The 19367-nt window shown below is 44.4% G+C and overlaps 1 protein-coding gene and 1 non-coding gene across 2 annotated transcripts in view; one reads left to right on the top strand and one right to left on the bottom strand.

The window, feature by feature from the left end:
- Positions 1-19367, top strand: part of HEG1 (heart development protein with EGF like domains 1) — an 81779-nt gene that overhangs the window by 28730 nt on the left and 33682 nt on the right. The window contains exons 4-9 of the mRNA XM_033127122.1: positions 3375-3728; positions 4654-4995; positions 9196-10536; positions 12894-13010; positions 13625-13744; positions 17483-17586. Of these exons, the coding sequence (XP_032983013.1) occupies positions 3375-3728; positions 4654-4995; positions 9196-10536; positions 12894-13010; positions 13625-13744; positions 17483-17586 (2378 nt within the window). The remainder of the gene's footprint in view (positions 1-3374; positions 3729-4653; positions 4996-9195; positions 10537-12893; positions 13011-13624; positions 13745-17482; positions 17587-19367) is intronic.
- LOC117014650 (small nucleolar RNA SNORA31) lies at positions 12409-12537 on the bottom strand. The gene has a single exon (XR_004421563.1). It is a non-coding gene; the product is annotated as a small nucleolar RNA SNORA31 (small nucleolar RNA).

Here is a 19367-nt window from a genome sequence, read left to right as displayed (position 1 = left end):
GCCGGCAGGACTTGCCAGAGGCTGATTTGAGACCCCCAGCCCTGCTGGCCACTCTGTAGCAGAACGTAAGTGAAGAGAGAGTGCGGCAGGGATGTGTGACTTTTGACACTTGGCCACTCCATGCACCCAGTAGTCAGTGTGACCCAGGGAAAGCCCTGGCACTTAGACCAGTCAGACGAGTGATGCTTCTTACTAGGTGAGTGCTGAGATGGCCAGCCAGGAGCCGGGCCTGGAGAGGATGGAGCTCCTTATTGGAAACATGAGGGGATTAGATCAGATGATCCTAAAGATCCTTTCTAATGCCTGCATCTGTTATTCCAAACACACCAGCTTTTGTATTGTGTGCCTCCTTTCCTGCTTCCTCTGCTACACAAACATGCACACAGCATAACCTCTTCTGAGGCTTGGGGAGGCAGGAGTTACCTGCTTCCAAAAATAAATCGCATGCCAATAAATATATACATGAAAGCAGGTACAGGCCCAAACAGCTATATTAGATTAAAAAATAGAGAGAGATCAGAAGCCATTTGAAAGGATTTTTCTTGCTGCTTTACATCTTTTGCTGCTTTATATTTTGCTATACTTTGCATATTTTCTCTAATGACCATGTACTATTTGACTGTTAGGAGGAAAAATAAGTAAAGCAACTAACAGGGAAAAAAGTTCTCATTTGAGGTGGAAAGAGAAATGTGTATGTTGAATTGCGTGAGAGCAGCTACAGTGGAGCACTAAATTTAGTACTGAGCTTCCTGGAAACCAGGGCACAAAGGGAAACTGGGTGGGGCATGAGATTTTTGTCAGATAAGGTTAGTATACAGTTTTACCCATAGGCATAAGTGTTTTGGGGGCAGTGAATTCTAAGAGGAAGATTTACATAAGGAATGTTGAGAACCATAATAGAAAATGCCATCAATTGCTGTTTTGTGGAAATTGTGCTAATGTTCTTTAAAAGGTGATATTTTATATAGATTGTCGATAGGAGCAGAGAGTGTAATAATGGCTCTCAACTTATAAAAGTACTTCTGTGGGTAGCTGAGCTCCTGTGGCCCAGGTAAATTGCTTTGTGGTGATTTCACTTTGTAAAAGGAAGAACATAAATAACTCAGAAGACTGTAGATTTAGCATATCTTTCTCAAATATCAGCTGCTTCAGCTAGATTTTTGGCACGTTCTGGGTCGCGGTCAAGCCAAGGTTGATCATTCTGATGCATGCCTGATGCTTCAGTGTTTGTGCCGTGATTGGAGACTCACCTATATACTCGTACTTCTTCCAGATTAGTTGTTGGTCTGTCCAACTCCTGTAATAAAGATTAGGGAATTTGGTTGGTTTCTGCTCCCAAATGGATGGTCTTCCCATTTCTGAGTGGCTGCTTTAAGGGTAGAAATGAGCAAGGACGGGCAGCTCTTTAACAATCAATAGTGTTGGCCTGTTAATTAGAAGCACGGTCAAGTTCCCCTAGATGTCATTAGCAGGTGCTCAGTTAGTGGTATGAGTGGTGACTGTAGATGAGTTTGACCAAACATTTCCTCCTTGTGTTAAGAGGCACCAGCTCTGCAGAAGTCTTCACACTACTTCCAAGCTTTGCTGTGAGAATTAAATGAGATTAGGTATGCAAAGTACTTAAGCATAATGTATAAATGTGGGTATAAAGTACTGGCACATCATAATTGGTTGGTAAATAGCAGCTTTTAATAATGATAACGAGACGATGAAGCAAATGTTCCGCAGAGCCCTTCGCGGTCGCGGAAAACACAGCAGTTTTCCTTTTGTGACTGTCAGCATTTGGGACTTTTGTAATTGTATTTCTGTGGCCACTGATTTGTTGGACAGGTGTTCAGGCTGAGTCCAGTATAACTGCCACTGTACATTGAATCGATGAAATAATGCAGTTTACTGGGAATAAAAGTACCCAGGCTATATTTTGGTGGATTTAGATCATAACTATAATGAAGTTAGGCCTGAGAAGCTACGTGGTTGAGTGAGAATTTGGGACGTATCTATAACTTTTCTTTCTTTCTTTCTTTCTTTCTTTCTTTCTTTCTTTCTTTCTTTCTTTCTTTCTTTCTTTCTCTCTTTCTCTTTCTCTCTTTCTCTCTCTCTCTCTCTCTCTCTCTCTCCCCCTCCCCCCAATGTGTTTTTGTTTTTTAGGTAAGCTGAGACTCTATTTTTGTGTCCTGGTCTTTCTTTTCCCTTGTTTTAATTGCTACTTGTATGGATTGCCTGCATCTTCATTAAGGTCCCATGCCCAGAACTGCGGGCTGTATTCTAAGTGTAGGCTGGTTCTACAGTTTGTACAACAGTAAGAGGAAACTGTGTTTTCTGTGCTCTCTTTCTCTCTAATTATATTTAATATTTGTGCTTTTGGTCACAGCTGCACATAGGACTGGTCTTCAAGGAACCATTTATAATGAGACTGTCCTTCTTCCCTTTCTGGATCATAATTAACAGCTCAAAACCTTTCAATATGAAATGTGGTAAAACACTACAGTGAATATTTAAATTAAAACAATTTATTACAGTGAAAGACACATGGCCATTAATCCCCCTCAACAGACTCCCCCTCGCTTTGAACACACCTATCCCATCATTCTTGCCACTTTCTGAAGCAGTTCTGGAAGTCCTCTTTCGTGAGTGTCTTTATTTGAATTGTTGTGGCTGCCTCGATGTCCTGATTCGATTCAAAACGTTTACCTTTCATGATCATTTTGACTTTAGGGAAGAGCCAGAAGTTGTACCAGATCCAGTGAGTAAGGTGGATGAGGACACACCATAATGTTTTTATTTGACAGAGATTGCTGTACCAGAAGCGATGTGTGACATGGAGCCTTTCCGATGTGATCAATAAAGACAATGAATGCTGCTGCGGAGTGCCATCCAACGGAAAGGCAGGGATCTTCAATATGGGAAGTGGCACGTTGAACCTTAGTAACAGTGTGTGACAAGTTTCAGCTTTTTTGGTAAAGTCAGTTGGGGGTGAACTACGGTTGAGACAAGGTGTGTTTTAAAGTGTGCCGTAAATCATCCTCCATCATGACAACGCTCCATGTCACACATCGCTTCTGGTATATGGTAATTTCTGTCAAATAAAAACATTACAGTGTGTCCTCATCCACCTGTCCTGTATAAGCTATAAGATGGAATTCAAGAGTAGAAGTTTTACCTTCCTCTATAAAAACTAAGGCAACTAATGGTCTAAAGGCTCAAGCTAATGTCTTTTAGCTCGAGCTGAAGCTTTTCATTGTTTGGTGAAGGATCTATATTTGTCTACCAAAATGTAATAAACATTATTTGTATCTAGATTCATCCCTGATTTTCTTAACCCCCCCACCCCCCACCCCTGAGTACTCTTAAAGCATTTTTTTCCTCCATTTTAGGTTCTGGAAGTATGGAGGAGCTAAACAACTCCACTGCTCTCCGAAGCCCCTCAGTCAGTCGGACAAAGAGTGTGCATGTTGCCACCACATTCCCCAGTGGTGTCCCAAGGGTGATCCAGTCTTTAGCTGTCAGTCTGGGACCCTTAAACGAGACAGAGACTTTCCCTGAGGATTCTGAAATTGCCATGACTTCAGCATCAGTCCATTCTTCACCCTCTGAGGCAGAATTGAGAAGAAACAGTGAAATAATCAGGAATCCAGGGGTTGGGGAATCCAGTGAGCTGTCCACAGAAAATGGACTTGGGCTTACATCTTCCAAGGTTTCAGTGGGATTTTGGCAAAATGATTCCCCAAGTAAGTATTCAATTTTACTTCATCTATTATGGACATTTAAAAATTGTTGGATTTTCTTAAGGGATCACTTCAAGTCCATTTGCAACCTCTAGAAAATAGTGTTTCTTTAGATAACACCATCTCCTTTATCTAGTACACCACATTATAACTTTTTGATTTTCATCCTTAGGAGAATATTGTGAAGTTCCTCCAACAGGCACCATTCCTCCCACTTTTTTATACATGAGGAAACCAGGGCTCGGAGGGTTTAAGCAGAGTTGAAACCTCAGCCCCTGAGCCCTCACTGTTGATTGCATCTTGTTGCTCTGCAGCCTCGTCTTCAAAGCGAGGGCTGGCCTGCTCTTTGAAACTAGCTTGAGTTATTTTATGTACGGATCATCTTTAGAAATAAAATATGCAGATATAAATATATTCCCCAAATTCATCGTTTTAATGTACTCCCTATAGTTTATTTTCTGTTTGCTATACTTCAAAATTAAAATAATATTTATTAATAATAGAACTGTCTTAGAAAAATGCTTCTGACTAAGCCCTATGTTTAGGCATATCATATTTATTGGGCATAATACACTCCCTCCCTTGATTGCTTTTGGGGATAGAAAATAAAACACTCAAGCCTCTTAGTAACTCTGCTGCTTTACACATGCTGTTTAAAAGCTCCCCTCTTCATTTTATTTTATGTTTTTTTTTTAGTATTGCTTATTTTTAGTATTATGTTTATTTTTAGTATTGCTATCTTACCGACACTGAAGCGTTTTGAAATAATTATTTAGAATTTAAAAATGCATGTCTGGTTACACATATAATAAATACTACACCAAGGTTTTTGCCAAGGGGATCTTCCCTCAGAGAGGACTCACGTCTCAGCTGTGGAGGGGTCTCTTTCACATCTGTGTAATGGCATTTTTTCCCTGATACCTTGCAGTCTCCGAAGGACACCAGCTGGCCAGCAGCTCTGATGCAGCGAATGGAAGCCCCATGTCTCAGACTGAGACTGTACCTGGATCAGTCCCGTCTGTCAGAGGCGGAGAGCGCATTGCACGCTGGTTCTTGAGCAACACCAAGACATTCGCAGATGTGACAGGAAGCTCCACTTCCTATCCTGAAGTTGTGAACTCTTCGGTTTTGAGCCAGTTCTCAGCCTCTGCCCCACAGTCCAGAGGAAGTGATACAGCGCTGGGTGAAAGGAGTTACTCTGAGCTGGCCGCAGACTTATCCTCGTCCTCAGAAAGCCTGGAGGCCTCCGCACCACGTGGTGAACGCTCGAGTAGGTTTTCACCTCACGGAACTAGATCACAGGGAGGGAACACAGGCTGGTGAGGCTTACGATCTTCTGTGGCATAGTAAGGCCACGCATGAATGAAATAGCTCCGTGGTCTCCTCCAGTTTCATTATACCCAGGCCGTTTTGCTAGCTGGTTGCTACAGATCTCCCTGTATGTCCCCCAATTTTTTCTGGCACTTCTCCAAAGAGCTGCTGTTGCCACCTGCCCCTCCCTCCCGCACACAGCTCAGGGACTTCTGTCCACATCTTCCAGTCCCTACAGCCCGCCCCACACCCGTACCCACCTGAATCACTCAGCTTCTGGAAGGTAGAAATACCACCTTCTCGTGAGTGGTTGTTCACCCCAGGTCCACGCATTCATTAAGAGAAACTCTCTCTCTTTTTAAAGTAACTTTATTGAGATATAATTCGCATTTTGTATAATTCTCCCATTTAGAGTATACAATTCAGTGGTTTTTAGTACCTTCACGACGTTGTGTAACCATCACTACTGTCTAATTCCAGAACATTTTCATCACCTCAAAGAGAAAGCTGCTACTCACCCGCGGTTACTCCCCCCTCTCTCCTCCCCCCAGGCTCTAGCAACCACTAGTTTACTCTCTGTCTCTCTGGATTTGCCATATAGACAAATTGCTATAGCAATCCCACAGGTATTTCATGTAAATGGAATCTTATGATATGTGGCCATTGGTGTTTTTCACTTAGTGTAATGTTTTCAAGGTTCACCGCGCTGTAGCATGTAACAGGACTTCATTCCTTTCCATGGCTGAATAATATTCCACTGTATGGATAGACCACATTTTTTTTTAATCCCTTTATCAATTGATGGATGTGTAGGTTTTTCCCCCACTTTTTGGCTATTATGGATAATACTGTTGTGAACATTGCAGTATAACTTTTTGTGTGGAAATATGTTTTCAATTCGCTTAGACTTCCAGGTTTAATAGTAGCTCTATTTTCAACCTTTTGAGGAACTGCCAAACTGTTTTCAAGACTGGCTGCACCATTTATGTTCCCACCAACAATGTACAAGGGTTCCAGTTTCTTTACATTTTTACTAACATTGGTTATTGGCCATCGTTTTTTATTATAGCCATCCTATTGGGTGTGAAGTGATATCTCATTGTGGTTTTGATTTGCATTTCCCAGTTGAGTATCTTTTCACGTGCTCATCCGTCATTTGTATATCGTCTTTCGAAATGTCCATTCAGATCTTATGACTATTTTTAAATTGGGTTATTTGTCTCTCTCTCTCTCTCTCTTTTTTTTTTTTTTAGTTATAAGAGTTCTTTGTATATTCTGGATAGCATTCTTTTAGCGATATATGATGTGCAGGCATTTTTTTTCCATTCTGTGGGTTGTCTTTTCACTTTCTGGATGGTATTCTTTGCAGCACAAAAGTTTAATTTTGATGAAGTCCAATTTATCAATTTGAGAAAACTTTTGATGTTCCTTTTTAAGAATGTCTTTGGGCAATGTAAAAAACGATTCTCAGCAGCCTTATCAATGTAAAATATATACTGACTAAAGCAAAAATGCATCATCATATCAGTTAAACTTATAATAGGTTTACATGCTTACTTCTCCACCACTCATCCCCCAGGTAAGCATCCTAATCGACGAGGAAAATTAGCATTTATTAGTACTGATGTGATGTGACAAAGCAGAAGCTTATCATGAAAGAATACCACATGTATGGGTCGAGGATATTCATGCTCTTTTATGTCTGTTCATGGAAAATACATTATCTGTCTCCTAAACAAAAAGAATCATTTTCCACCCTCACAATTGTGGGGCTCAGAATTTTTACCTTTTCAAACACCAGGAGCTTAGGTTCTGTAGCCTTTCCATCTCTCTGTACCCTTCACTCTGCAGTTAATGCTCTGTTGGTGCATGTGGAAAATGTGGTCTTACGTGAGCAGATTGTGGGGTTCGGTTATAAAGCGCTAGAATAGCCTCGTTCCTGAAACCACCTCACTGGGTTAACATGATGCCTTATCCCTTTTCCTCTGGATTACCCAAAGCCGACTGATTCTACCATCCAGCCTTTCAGAGTTCTGAGCTCTTCCTTTTTCTGGATTCAGATGCAGCGCCTCTGTTTTAGGACATGACACTGCAGTGTGTTAAGTCTGTAAGCCTGACGGGGTTTTTTGCCTAAATTTCATCTAACAGCCTTTACGATCTCCCCATCCCAGGTGTTGTCCTCTTTGCCCTGGGAACTGGTGCTCAGATATGCTCAGCTCTTGGTGGACTTTCCGTGGGTCTCGTAAGCCCTCCAGCCTGAGTCAGGTTCCATCTGTCCTTGGCTCCGGGCTTTCTCCGTGCTGCTACAAGTCACTGTGCATCCCTGCCCCCACACTCATTCCTGTCTGCCAGTGAATGCACACCTGTCATGAGTGAACTTACCTAACCCTCAGCTTTACATGTTTTCCATCAAGGGGTGCCTTTGGGGTATCAAGAGCTAGCCTGGTCTGGGACTAGGAATAAGAACCAGGAAAAGAGCCTGTTTGCTCGTACAGCCACATTATGACATATGTAGGCCAAGAAGAACTGGACCTCATTTCTATACCCAAGAAAGGAGGAAAGGACATTTATTCATGTATCACTTGTCCCTGTTCCATCCCCACTAAGGAAATAAATACATTAAAAAAAAAGTAAAACAGAGCAAAAACCAAGCCCCACCTTTCACCTCCTCTCACAATGCCATCTCCCACTGATGCCTTAGGACAGAGTATGGACACTTAGGACAGGCCCTGTGTCAGTTCACGGATCACTGGTCCCAGCAGGAGGTGAAAGCCTTCGGAGTAATGTGGACCTCTCTCCTGGGCCTTGTCAGAAGGGCTAAAGCCCCAGTAGGGTTGTTAGTCTTTTGCCCACTGTTCACCTCCCCTGCAGCCACCACCAATTTCCCGGACATAAACTCTATTTATTAAGTATCACCAAGCAGAAATACAGTATTGACCCTGTTCACTGAAGTAATAAACTTCCCCATAAATCTAGGTCTCCTGAACAGATAGGCTGATCCGCAGCTCCTCTTGAGGTTTCAGTCACTGACAGACACCTGCAGAGAACACCACACATTTTGGTTTTACGCGTTGTCGGAAAGCACAGGGAAGCGTTTGGGCTGACACAGTCCGGGAAGTGAGGCTTTTCCTGAGACTCAAGCACGATGCCATTGCTCTTCCCTTGCATTGACCAGCCATCCCCTTTGCAATCTTCTTGTAGCCACTGAAGATAATCCTGAGCTGGGAGTCAGTGCCGTCTGGCAGGAGGGGTCTGAGGGGACATCCGGAGCTCGCGCTCACAGCCCACACACTTCAGCTACTTTCACTGGAAACGGAGAGCGCACGTTGCGATCTCTCACCAACGGGAGCACAACATCTGGGGATGTGGGGCGCTCTGCAGAGGCGCCCAGAGAAACAGAGAGTGCCACTCCGCACAGGAATGTGACTGCGACTGGTGACGCCCACCTGGTCTCAGGTTCCCTGGCATCCCCACGCGCTCTCGGAGGTGATGAGCAGAATCTCTTTCCACATTCCTTCAGCTCATCTGCCAATCCGCCCACGGTCCTGGAACGAATTAAGTTCGCTGTCCACCCAGGAAGTACTTGACAAAGTCTTTACAAAGAGAACTTTCTGGGTTTTCTTACCTCTCCCCCACCCCCCATTTGCCTAGGGCATTTGCTAGGTTGTCTGCCAGGATGCTTAAATACAAGAGAACAGCCACTTTGTGACTAAGGCCGATCTCCTGGGAAAGAAATATCTCATTATACAGAATGGAATGTTGGGAGGGTTTTCCTTTTTCCATTTAGGCGTAACAATTGTTCTATTTGGGGTCTTAAGAGCTTTTCAGATGCCAGTTTGCTTTTATCAAACAAGGCATGTGGAAGGAATTTGGACCGGTTCCCTATTCTTGGGCTCCTGGCCCCACTTCTCTTTTATTACCATTTCCATTGCTGCTACCACACTCCTCACAGGAGGGTAAATCTGCTCGTCAGACTCTGACCTTCCTGCCTTCCATACTGTCTCTCCAGAGTGCTGGCCATTAAAAACCACCTCTCCAGAGGAAGTGTTTCACCCATGGGTGTTCATGGATGGGACACTTGGGAGTCTGTTTTACAGTGCATGCTCAGGAGACTGCTTATCTGTTTAGTTGACCTAACTTTAGTTTTTTCCCTTTGCAGTCACTGGAATTAGCTACGATCAAGTGAGTGGCACTGATATGGAACAGAGGACTTCCAGCGACCACATGGACCACACCTATGTCTCATCTCCGTTCACCAAGGGAGAACGAGCGTTGCTGTCCATCACAGACAACAGTTCATCCTTGGACATGAGGGAGAGTTCGACCTCTTCTATTAAGATCTCAAACTCTTCACATTCAGACTATTCTTCCTCTTCTCAGGGTCAGACTGAAAGAAGTAACGTCTCATCCTATGGAAGGGAATATGCCTGGCCTTCCACTGAGTCACTGGGTCTCCGTTCAGCCAACCTTCCGTCCTACACACCCACCATGGATATGCCAAACATGGTGGTTCTGGAAGCTGATACTGGGTCGGTTGGTGACTCGTCTTCGTCAGGGCCCCCTCTGCCCCTGGCCTCAGTGTCGCAATCCCACCAGTTGTTATCCTCAACCTTACTATCCACCAGGGCCTCTGCTCACGGCTCCTCCCCTGATGCGCCCACACCTTTGTTTTCCTCGCCACCACCTTTGCCAGGCTCCCTGACAGTCTCTTCCCCTGGCTCACCATCTGTGTCCCAGACAACCCTGCCACCTTCATTTTCTACCTTGGCCCCACCCAGGGCAAGGGACACTTCTGTGACTGCGGTTCGGACATTGACAATGACATCATCTGTGGCAGTGCTCTCCAGTACTCAGACAGCAGACCCAAAGAACCAGAGCAACCCACCCCACAGGAAAATGGTTACAGAATCAAAGGCACCGAGCCTGGAGTCTCTGCCCACTGAGGCCTCCGAAGCTGAAACAATGAGCTCTAGTTCGAGGACCCCTCTGCCCCCTGTCTTACCAGAGTCCTCCACTGAGCAAACCCTTCCAGCCACGAGCACCAGCTTAGCCCAAATGCCTCCAGCTTTGACAGCCACCACTCTCGAGGCCTCGCATCCCCCTGTTACCACTCCCAGTCCCCAGTCAAGCACTGCACCTCTGATGGCCGGCCCCACAACAGTACAGACTATGGCCGGAAAACAGCTCTTGCCAACCAGTCCTGGAATTCTAGTGCCACAAATCTCAACAGAAGGTGCTGTCACCACCAAAAGGAACCAAGTGCATACAGAGGCTACTACCCGATTGATCCCCCTGACTGCTGTACCCACATCAGCAAAAGTGTTGACCACAGGGCTTGGCATTTCAGAACAGTACAGTCCAGCTTCACGTTTCCTCAGAACATCTCCTTCTCCCCAAACCGCAGATGTTCCTACAGCTGAAGTGTTGCCTCCCAAACCCACCACCTTCCCTGCTCAGAGCAGCTCGTACTCCCCATCGGCCCCGTTGTCTCCAGCCTCAGGTAGGACGCAATTGCACGCGCACGCGGAGAACAGCTTGGGCTGGGGATGCGTGTGAATGGGTGGCGATGGCTGGTGTTTACAGTAGTCCAGTGTTTGTCTTGTGATCTCAGATGCTTCCTGCTGAAGCACTTGAGGCATAAAATAATGTCACAATGGACCTAATTTTCTCACCCCCGAGTTACATAATTCTTGCTGAAGAAAGAGAAGAAGATGCCATTGGCTGTGTGTAACATCAGCAGATAGTGCGATTGTAGCTTCTAATGCCCCGTAATCACAAGAGCTTTTTCAAGCATGACCTTTAACTCTTCCAGGGCCAGAGTGGGCAGTGATGCCGGATTAGAGGGTAGAGAAACTGGAGTAAAGAAGCTTTAGGGGGCCTGTCTGAGACAGAGTGAGAAGGGGTCAGCTCTAGCTCCCAAATCAGAATCCCAAGCTGCTGAGTCAGGCGCTCCACAGTCACCAGAGAGGCTTTCCTTGATCCAGGGGAAGCCCAGGCTCCTTGTCTCCTTCAGATTGTGTTGCTCGTTGATCAGTGTGGGTGGGGGGCATTTTCAGGAAGAAGGTGATAAACTCATCTTTTCCCATGCTGACTGTACAACAAGGGTTCCTTTGCAGTGCGCTTGAAATGATCTTTACATCCACGTTGATGTTCCCGGTACAAGGAAAAGAAAGCCATCCACATGATTTTTTTTTTTTTATCATGTAAGGAAAGGTAGAAGTAAGATGATCTGTCTTTTGATGTCACGTTCAAAATTGTGCATTTGACTTGTCCACACCCAGAAAAGGGAAACTGCTGTTGGTGACAGGGTGAAATGGAGACTGACATTCTGAAGGAAAAAGAAAAGACGAGAAATGCTTTGTGGTAACTGGAGCAGGGAGCTCTGTTGGTGGCAGAGTTCCACCCAGTCAGCCATCAGCATCCTGGGATCTGGAGGGTCATAACCTCCCCACCCCCACCCCCGCCCCCACTCAGACCCACAGTGCAAGGATGCACCAGTGATTGCAGCACCTCTGGGAAGTGAAAGGTGGATCCTTCTCTCCACAAGTGTGGGGCCCCTGCTCCAAGGTTCACAGGACGTCACTTCCAGTGGCCAATACCATATATTCCAATACCCTATGGGACACAATTCACAATCTCCCTTAAAGCTGATTACGGCCGTTGCCATGGTAACTATAGGCGAGTATTAGGAGCATTATTACTGGCTGTTAGTATTTTTTTTGTGATCGGGTCCATGGGTACAGTATTTGGATAGATAGGTGCTGTGTTTAGACAGGTAATTTGGGGTAGTTCAAGTAGCAGTGAGGAATAGGAACACCATGTTTAGGTGTACCCATTTGTTTTGGGGGTTATTCTTTTGGAGTTAGAACTCTTGACTTTTACCGTTTTCTTCTCATTGTATCACTGATTTTCTCCTTGGAGATGATGCAGTTATTTTGTGGGTTTTGGCTTTTCTAAGTATGTGTCAGAAACCTTTATTAGGCAATTGTTACATAACTGGAGCGACAGTGCTGGTTATGCAGACCGAAACAGAAAGTTGTGGTCACTGCCCTGGGAGTCTGAGATGACATGGAAGCGTGTGCATCACGAGGCCTGGATGAATCACACCCGGTTCATTGTTACATCACATAAAGAGAAGGCATTGCAGGGTTCAACTTGAAGCGTTTTCCTAAACGATTGCACCATATGCAGAGGTCCACACATTATTCCATTTTGAGACTTTCGAATCAAGGGAAATCTTGCAGCAGGAAGGGAGTTGATCAGGGCTCTTTTCCCTCTTAACATGTGGGTGTTTGTTTTTTTTCTGTAAAAATAAGGAAGATTTTATTAACACCTTTTTCCAATATGAAAGCATTTAACAGTTCTAGGCTGCAGATGTATTCCTCTGTTCAATCTGGGCCGCCACAAAGGCAGAAAGCACGGGGATTTTTTTTTTCTTTCGCATCCTAGTGCAAACCAAAAGGACAACATCAGATTGTTCAAGATCTGTCAGGGGATGCAGTCCCCTTTCACATGTGTTTTAAATGGGCCACGAGTAGAATTTTCTAAATATCACAAAGGCAATATAGTTGTCCATCCTGAACAGAGAGACCTGTAAGCAGCATTTGGATTTGAACCAGGGCTTGCATTCAGGGATCCTGTTGTCTGACACGTGTGTCTGTATACACGCGAGTGCCGGAATCCGGTCCCACCACGTCTCTGCTGCGCCTCTTGGGAGCCCATCCTATTTTAGTAGTGTGGCCCTGCAGGGCAAGTAAACAGAATTAAGCTGAAATCAAATAGTAGCCAGAAGAATTAAATATTTACCTAGAGCTGACTTTACATGTTAACTGCTTTATTCCTGGAATGTGTTTTTAGGGAACAGCTGTGCCCCTAACCCTTGTCTTCATGATGGGACGTGCGTTGTGGACCCCAGCAGCCATGGGTATCGATGCGTTTGCTCATCTTCCTGGCAAGGACATGACTGCAGTGTGGGTAAGAGGAACAGTCACGTCCAGGGGCCTACAAGGCAAGAGCACATTGAGCCAGGCCGTAAACGCCTTTTTTCTCCAAAATGTAGGGGAGTAAGATTTTTTAAATTAATACCCTGCTTGCTTAAGAGTTAACATGCTTATGTGTTGCCTGAGAATAATGTCAGACAAAAGCACTGACAAGCCTCCATGGTCTGACTTGATTCTGAAGCTGCCCATGCTCCTGCCGCCACACTGGACCACTCCTGGCTCCCTAAACACCCCTAAGCTTTCCTGCCCCTGGCTTTCACTGTGCTGCTGCCACCAGCCCATGTCTGCTCGTGGAAGTCCTTCCAGTCTTAGTCCAGATGTTATTGGAAACAGCCCTTAATCCTCCCCCTCATCAAAATCTGCTACTTTATCTGTCCCTCCAAATCCTGCCTTGTGGTTGCACTGAGCTGTATACGTGGCTGCCTCCACCCTTAATAGGCTGGTAGCCCCGTGGAAACAAGGGTAGTGTCCTGCTCATCTCTGGGGCCCCACCACCCCAGTGCCGTTTGGCCCTTAGTAGGTGCTTACTGAACCGCAGTGTGGTCCTGCCGTCTGATTCAGTCTGTCCTTGTGTTCTGTCCTCTGCAGATGTGGATGAGTGCCTCTCGACCCCCTGCCCTTCCCTCGCCACGTGCAACAATACTCAGGGATCCTTTACCTGCAGATGCCCAGTTGGATACCAGCTGGAGAAAGGAATATGCAACTTGGGTAAGAGTCCATCTATCTTGGACTTTTTTCTGCCCCACAGTATGTTTTGCAAAGTAACATATATTGTTTTTCTCCCTAATCAAAAGCGTTATTTGTCCAACATACAAGTTTAAGGAACACAGAAAGAAGTGTACAATGCTGCCTATTGTTCCATCACTAAAAGATATAGCACGTTATTTGAAACTTTTTTAATGTACGTTATATTTTTATATAGTTGAAATCATGCGGTATTTGTACAAACTTTACATCTTAAGCATTTTCCCATATTACTACAAATATCATACAAACTTCTTAACGACGGCTCCAATATGCCATCATTTGTTCACCACACTCTTTGCTTACCCATTCCACCCCGCAGTTAGGAAAAAATATACATCAAAGGATATTCTAGCCACATAGTAAAGAAATAACATTTTAGGGAGGGAAGAAAGAGAATAAAACCCTGATTATCCTACCAAAATCACACATTCTTTTCATTTTTAAAAACAGTCTTCACGTTCTTGTCCACAGGCAGATATATTTTTGTAAAGTGTTGCCATAATCATACTGTACAATTTGTCATATTTTGTTCCCCAGTTTGATAGTTTCATGAAGCTGGTGGGTTTTAGATATAATCACCATTTTACGGATTAAGAAGCAAACAACCCACATGAAAACTAAGGCCCTGACAAGGTGCTAAGTGGCTGAGCTTATACAACTGCTTGATGAGAAGCCAAGCTTCCAGCCCACAGGTCCTCCTGTCACACAATAGTGTGTTAATCGTAAAAGCTTTCTTGCACACCGGGCATAGCCCTGTGTTGGAGTGTTCTGTTCAATATACAACTTGTTGAAGAAAGTAGACGCGAAGAACATGGAGTTACTATCTAAGCCGGATAAGGAAGCTGGCAGGAAGGTGCCTCATCTTTGAATCATCTTAAATCGCCTGATGTGATACTTAACACACAAAAAGTGCTCAGTAAATATTTTTGTGACAGGACCAGTGTCTTTGTCTTTGAAAACTGTTATTTGCATGGATTCCTATTGCCTGTAGGCTGAGGGGCATCATCAGACTTTTTGGAAGGTTGTATCAAATGACAAAACTAAAACAACTTAGTGACGAGTTTGACATCCCTTATTCAAGGGAGAACAAGCCAGGGACGGGGGGAGGACAGTGCCTCATAAGCAGGGGAGCACTCTTCCCAAGGGATTGTGGGCAAGAGCGGGTTTTATAGAGGGTTAGACGTGGAAATGGCACGATTACCTGGGGTTGCAGAGCTGACCGTATTTAGAAAGATCGAGGAACAAAGAAATAAGTACAGAGCCCAGAGTTGGCTTGGCTCTGAGGATTGGCTGACTGGATATTCTGTGTGTCTGGTCACGTGGAGCAGTAGGAGGAACACGAATGTTCCGTTTGCCGACCGGGCGCCCCTTGCAGCAGCGGCGCCATCTTGAGCCCAGACATTTATTTCAGCCTTTGGTTCTCTACTAAAATAATGGCAGAATTTTGAAAATTGTTTAAAATACGAGGATCAAGTCCAAGCATCATTTAAAGAAAGAGAAATCTAGGAATGTAGACATTAGTTAAAATTAAGAATTCCTCTCATTCTAATAGATTGCTTTGGGGTAACCTATTCCATTTAGCTACACCCTATAAGAAATAAGCCAGGAGTTTTAGGTTTTAAAGTGGAGAAGATGGACAGAAATGGTTTTGTTCTGAAGCAGCCTGGAGAGTACACTTGCCCAAGAACTCAAATGCTTGGCTTTCCTCTGTCCAGGGCCACCACCTGCAGCATATGACCCCTGCGCCTCAATTTCCTCATCTGTAAAATCAGACTACCACCTGCTGTGCTTCCCACTCAGGGTTACTGTGAAGATCAAATAAAATAATGTATTTGAGCAAGCTTTGAAATGGTAGAATTCTCCAGAGGAGAGGTGTCACTTACCATTAGTTTTCAACCTCTTGGACCAGAACTGAAAGCGATGAAAACAGTAAACTAATCTGAATACAAAGTAATAATTAGGAATCTTTAAGAAAAACCAGTTCAATAACCTATGTAAATCAGCAGTTACATTTGAAGTAAAAAAATGGCCTTAAAGCCTGATGATGTCAGTGCAGACGTGAAGCTGTGCGTGTCCCTGGGGAGAGTACCCTGGGTGATGTCATCTTCGTGTGACAGTGAAAGCAGAGGCCACAGTGACGGTCATGATTCAGAAGAGATGTGTACTTAGCATTTATAGTACGTATAGTTGTAGACAGAGAGTCTGGGTGTAAACCGGGACCTGCGAGATGTGAAGACGAAGGAGTGGGATAACGCTTCTGGAAGCTTCTGTGTGGAGTGTCCCACTGGCAACACGATCAGGAGGAGAGAGCTGGCGGGTCTATTGTGTTAACAATCATCTTTCCCTTTTCAAGTCATTTAGCTTCATTGTTCATACACATCAGAGGAACATGCAAATTAGAGCGTGCTGAAATGCTTTCATTTGGCCAAGAATGTTTTCAAAGAGCTCCCTGCTGCTCAGAAAGAGTCCTAAGCAGCTGGCTTCACTGAACTGTAGAACAAGCAAAAAGATGTTAAATAAGGATTAAAGGCTTTAGACAGTAAGTATAAGATGTTAGATGTTTTCCCTGGCTCATTTGTGGCCCTTTTTCTTAATTCAGCAAGCAAGCTTTCTGTGAAAGAGCAGCTTCAGGGGTTTTTGTGTTTTGGGTTATTTTCTTTTTTTTTTTTTTCCCTGTCCAGAGGGAAAGATTAGAATTTAATATAAAGGAAGATAAGAGCCAGATATAAAGCAGGCTATACTAATTTTTGGTTGCTTACCCATTTGTAAGTTCCAGTCCCCTCAGGCCCAATCAGCACCAATTGATGTTAACTAGAAATTTATGAGTGAAATGGGCCTTGAAAATGGGGCTGCTTTCTTTCATGTCTGAATCCAATATGGGGCGTTTCAATACGTGGCTTATAATCATGCAGTCTGGCAGCCCCGAAGTGCGGTCCCACTCCAGATGTTTGGCACCTTTCTCTGTCGCCCCTTGGTTGTCCTTAGAATGTCAGATTCCTCAGGGGACTGAGGGTAGAGAAGAACTTGGAAGATGGGCACACATAACATTAAATGTTAATTTTGGCCTTTGGGAGCTGGGTGACCTTGGGAAGTCACTGACTTCTGGAAGACTCTTTTATCAGTGATAAAATGGGCATTTCCTCTGAGCAAGAGGAATGGGGGTGACTCTAGAGAGAAGGTGAAACCAAAGCATGCCTTTAAAGCGAAGGACGTATCAACTTGGTAAAAGACCTAGCGTACAAGAGCTTTTTGTCCTCTATCTGAAAATTTTATGGGGCCTGAGGAGCACTTTTTGTGTCTAGCCCCAAGTCTCCCTCCCCTCCTACCAGGATTATGTTATTTAGGCCAGCTCATCTTTCTTCTTTGTCACAGCTTTATTGAGCATCTATTATGTGGGAGGCCATTAGGGAGATGTCAGGAAGGCTCCTCTCAGCAGCCCTCACACGTACACAAAAGTCTCCTTAGAGTCTCTCACCCAAAGTTTCACTCAGTTGGAGTCTTCAGCTCAGCTCGAGATGCTCACTTTTCTAGAGAGCAACCCAGAGATGGAGATGTGGTCTCCATCCTCAAGGAGAAAGAAGTGCACCAATGTGGTCCTTGGAGGTGGAGTGAAGCTGGATGCCCCAGAAATTTACAAACACAGAGCCTTGCGTAGGTCAACCTATTGTGTGGCCTCACAGGTTATGTTTTCATTTTCAGTGAGAACCTTCGTGACAGAGTTTAAATTAAAGAAAATGTTTCTTAATACCACCATGGAAAAACATTCAGACCTGCATGAAGTTGAAAATGAAATCACCAAAACAGTAAGTTTCCTGAAAGGCATATTCCTTCTAGTCCTTTGTTTTCTAGAGCAGATTTTATTCAGAATTAGGATCCTCCTGGGGACCAGCTATAACTCCTGGGATGTTCAATTTCTGTTATATATGGAAGGTAAACTTTATGGTAAAATAAGAGGCCCCCTGGAAGTAGAAGGGAAGTGTTGGAAATGAGTGGTGCCCAGTAGAAGTGTTTCTTTGAATGTGTCCTCATGTGCAGCCTTTATCAGTGCGTTGGCCTTTCTTTTCCATGTGCAGATTTATCATCACAGACATTTAGATGACATGTACCAATAAGAGCTGTTGGTGAGGAGGAAAGACCTAGAAAATCCTACTATCCCATCAGCTGTTGACATGCTGTGTGACTTTCTCTCTGTATTTTAGAACATGGAGAGAATGATGCCAAAGGTGTAACACTTAATCCTGATTATCCAGGGTTCAGAATTCATTGCATAGATTATCTAGGGGCCTTTGATTCTTCTTCTTTCCCTCTTTGCTTTACTTTTTGTCAAGAAAAAAAGAAAGAAAAATGGAGAGGAAGAAAGAAGAGATGAAAATAAAGCTCAAATAGTACATTTTGCATCTCCACTGCTACCTGAGTCTAAGATTTGGTGTTTAGAAAATTGAAATTTGCCATTAAAATAAGTTTTAGAGATTAGTTGATTTCTGACTTCAGTTTTACTTGTTCTTTATGGGCAAGAGTTAGTCTATTGGCAAAAAGCTATAGCATTTTCTAGCACTGTGGATTTTATTTGTGTAAAATTTAGGTTCCAGTTCCATTTCTGTGTCCACTGAGCCTTTGCTCTGTGACAGGTACTTTGCCAGAAGCCTCATTCCTGTTACAGGTATTGCTAACACCTTTACAGATGGACAGCTGAGAGGCTCTGGAAGCTAATGACATTGCCTGAGCTCAGAGCAAAGTTAGGGAACAGTCCACTAGTCCACCCTCACTTCTGACACCAACTGCAAGTTTGGGGATCCCCAAGATCACCCTCAGATCTGATAATTCACTAGGACTCACAGATCTCACCAAAAGCTATTGATACTCACGGTTATGGTTTATTACAGTGAAAAGATGCAGGTTGCAGTCAATCAAGGGAAGAGATTCACGGGGCAGAGTCTGGGGGAGGAGAGGGAGACGGGGCGGGGTGGTTCAAATGTGGTGTTTGCAGTTGTCCTCCCCTCGCGGACTCACGCACAGCGTTAGTCTCTCTCAGCAGCGACGTGTGTATTATTCATGCAGGATTGCCCACAGGGCCGCTCACCTGAGTCTTGGTGCCTAGAGCTAATCCATAGGCATAGACAGCTGCCCATACGGCTGACCTCGGTCTCCAGCCCCTCTGGAGGTCTGGCGGATACCCTGTAACTCAAAGCCCTCCCCATAAATCACGTTGTTAGACGAGCTGGAGTGGCCCAGGCCTCCAGGTAAACAAAAGTAGGATATTCCAAAGCTTAGAGATTACTTTGCAGGAGCAAAGGGCCAGACTTCTCTTTGGGCAAGGTTAAATTCTTTTTTTTTTTTTTTTTTTTTTTTTTTTTTTTTTTTAAGGAGGGCGCAGTTCACAGTGGCCCATGTGGGGATCGAACTGGCAGCTTTGGTGTTATTAGCACCACGCTCCAACCAACTGAGCTAACCGGACCACCCCAGTTAAATTCTGTATACTGGGTTTTACATCTACTTTACGTCTACTAACCCTATACCTGGTGTCTTTGTCACTTCACCACAGCTGCCCCTTGGTTGTGCTGTAGGTCAGTATTTCCTTCTAAGA

The sequence above is a fragment of the Rhinolophus ferrumequinum genome, chromosome 2, assembly GCF_004115265.2.
Source record: "Rhinolophus ferrumequinum isolate MPI-CBG mRhiFer1 chromosome 2, mRhiFer1_v1.p, whole genome shotgun sequence".
NCBI lineage: Eukaryota > Metazoa > Chordata > Mammalia > Chiroptera > Rhinolophidae > Rhinolophus > Rhinolophus ferrumequinum.
This window is presented reverse-complemented; position numbering and strand designations above follow the sequence as displayed.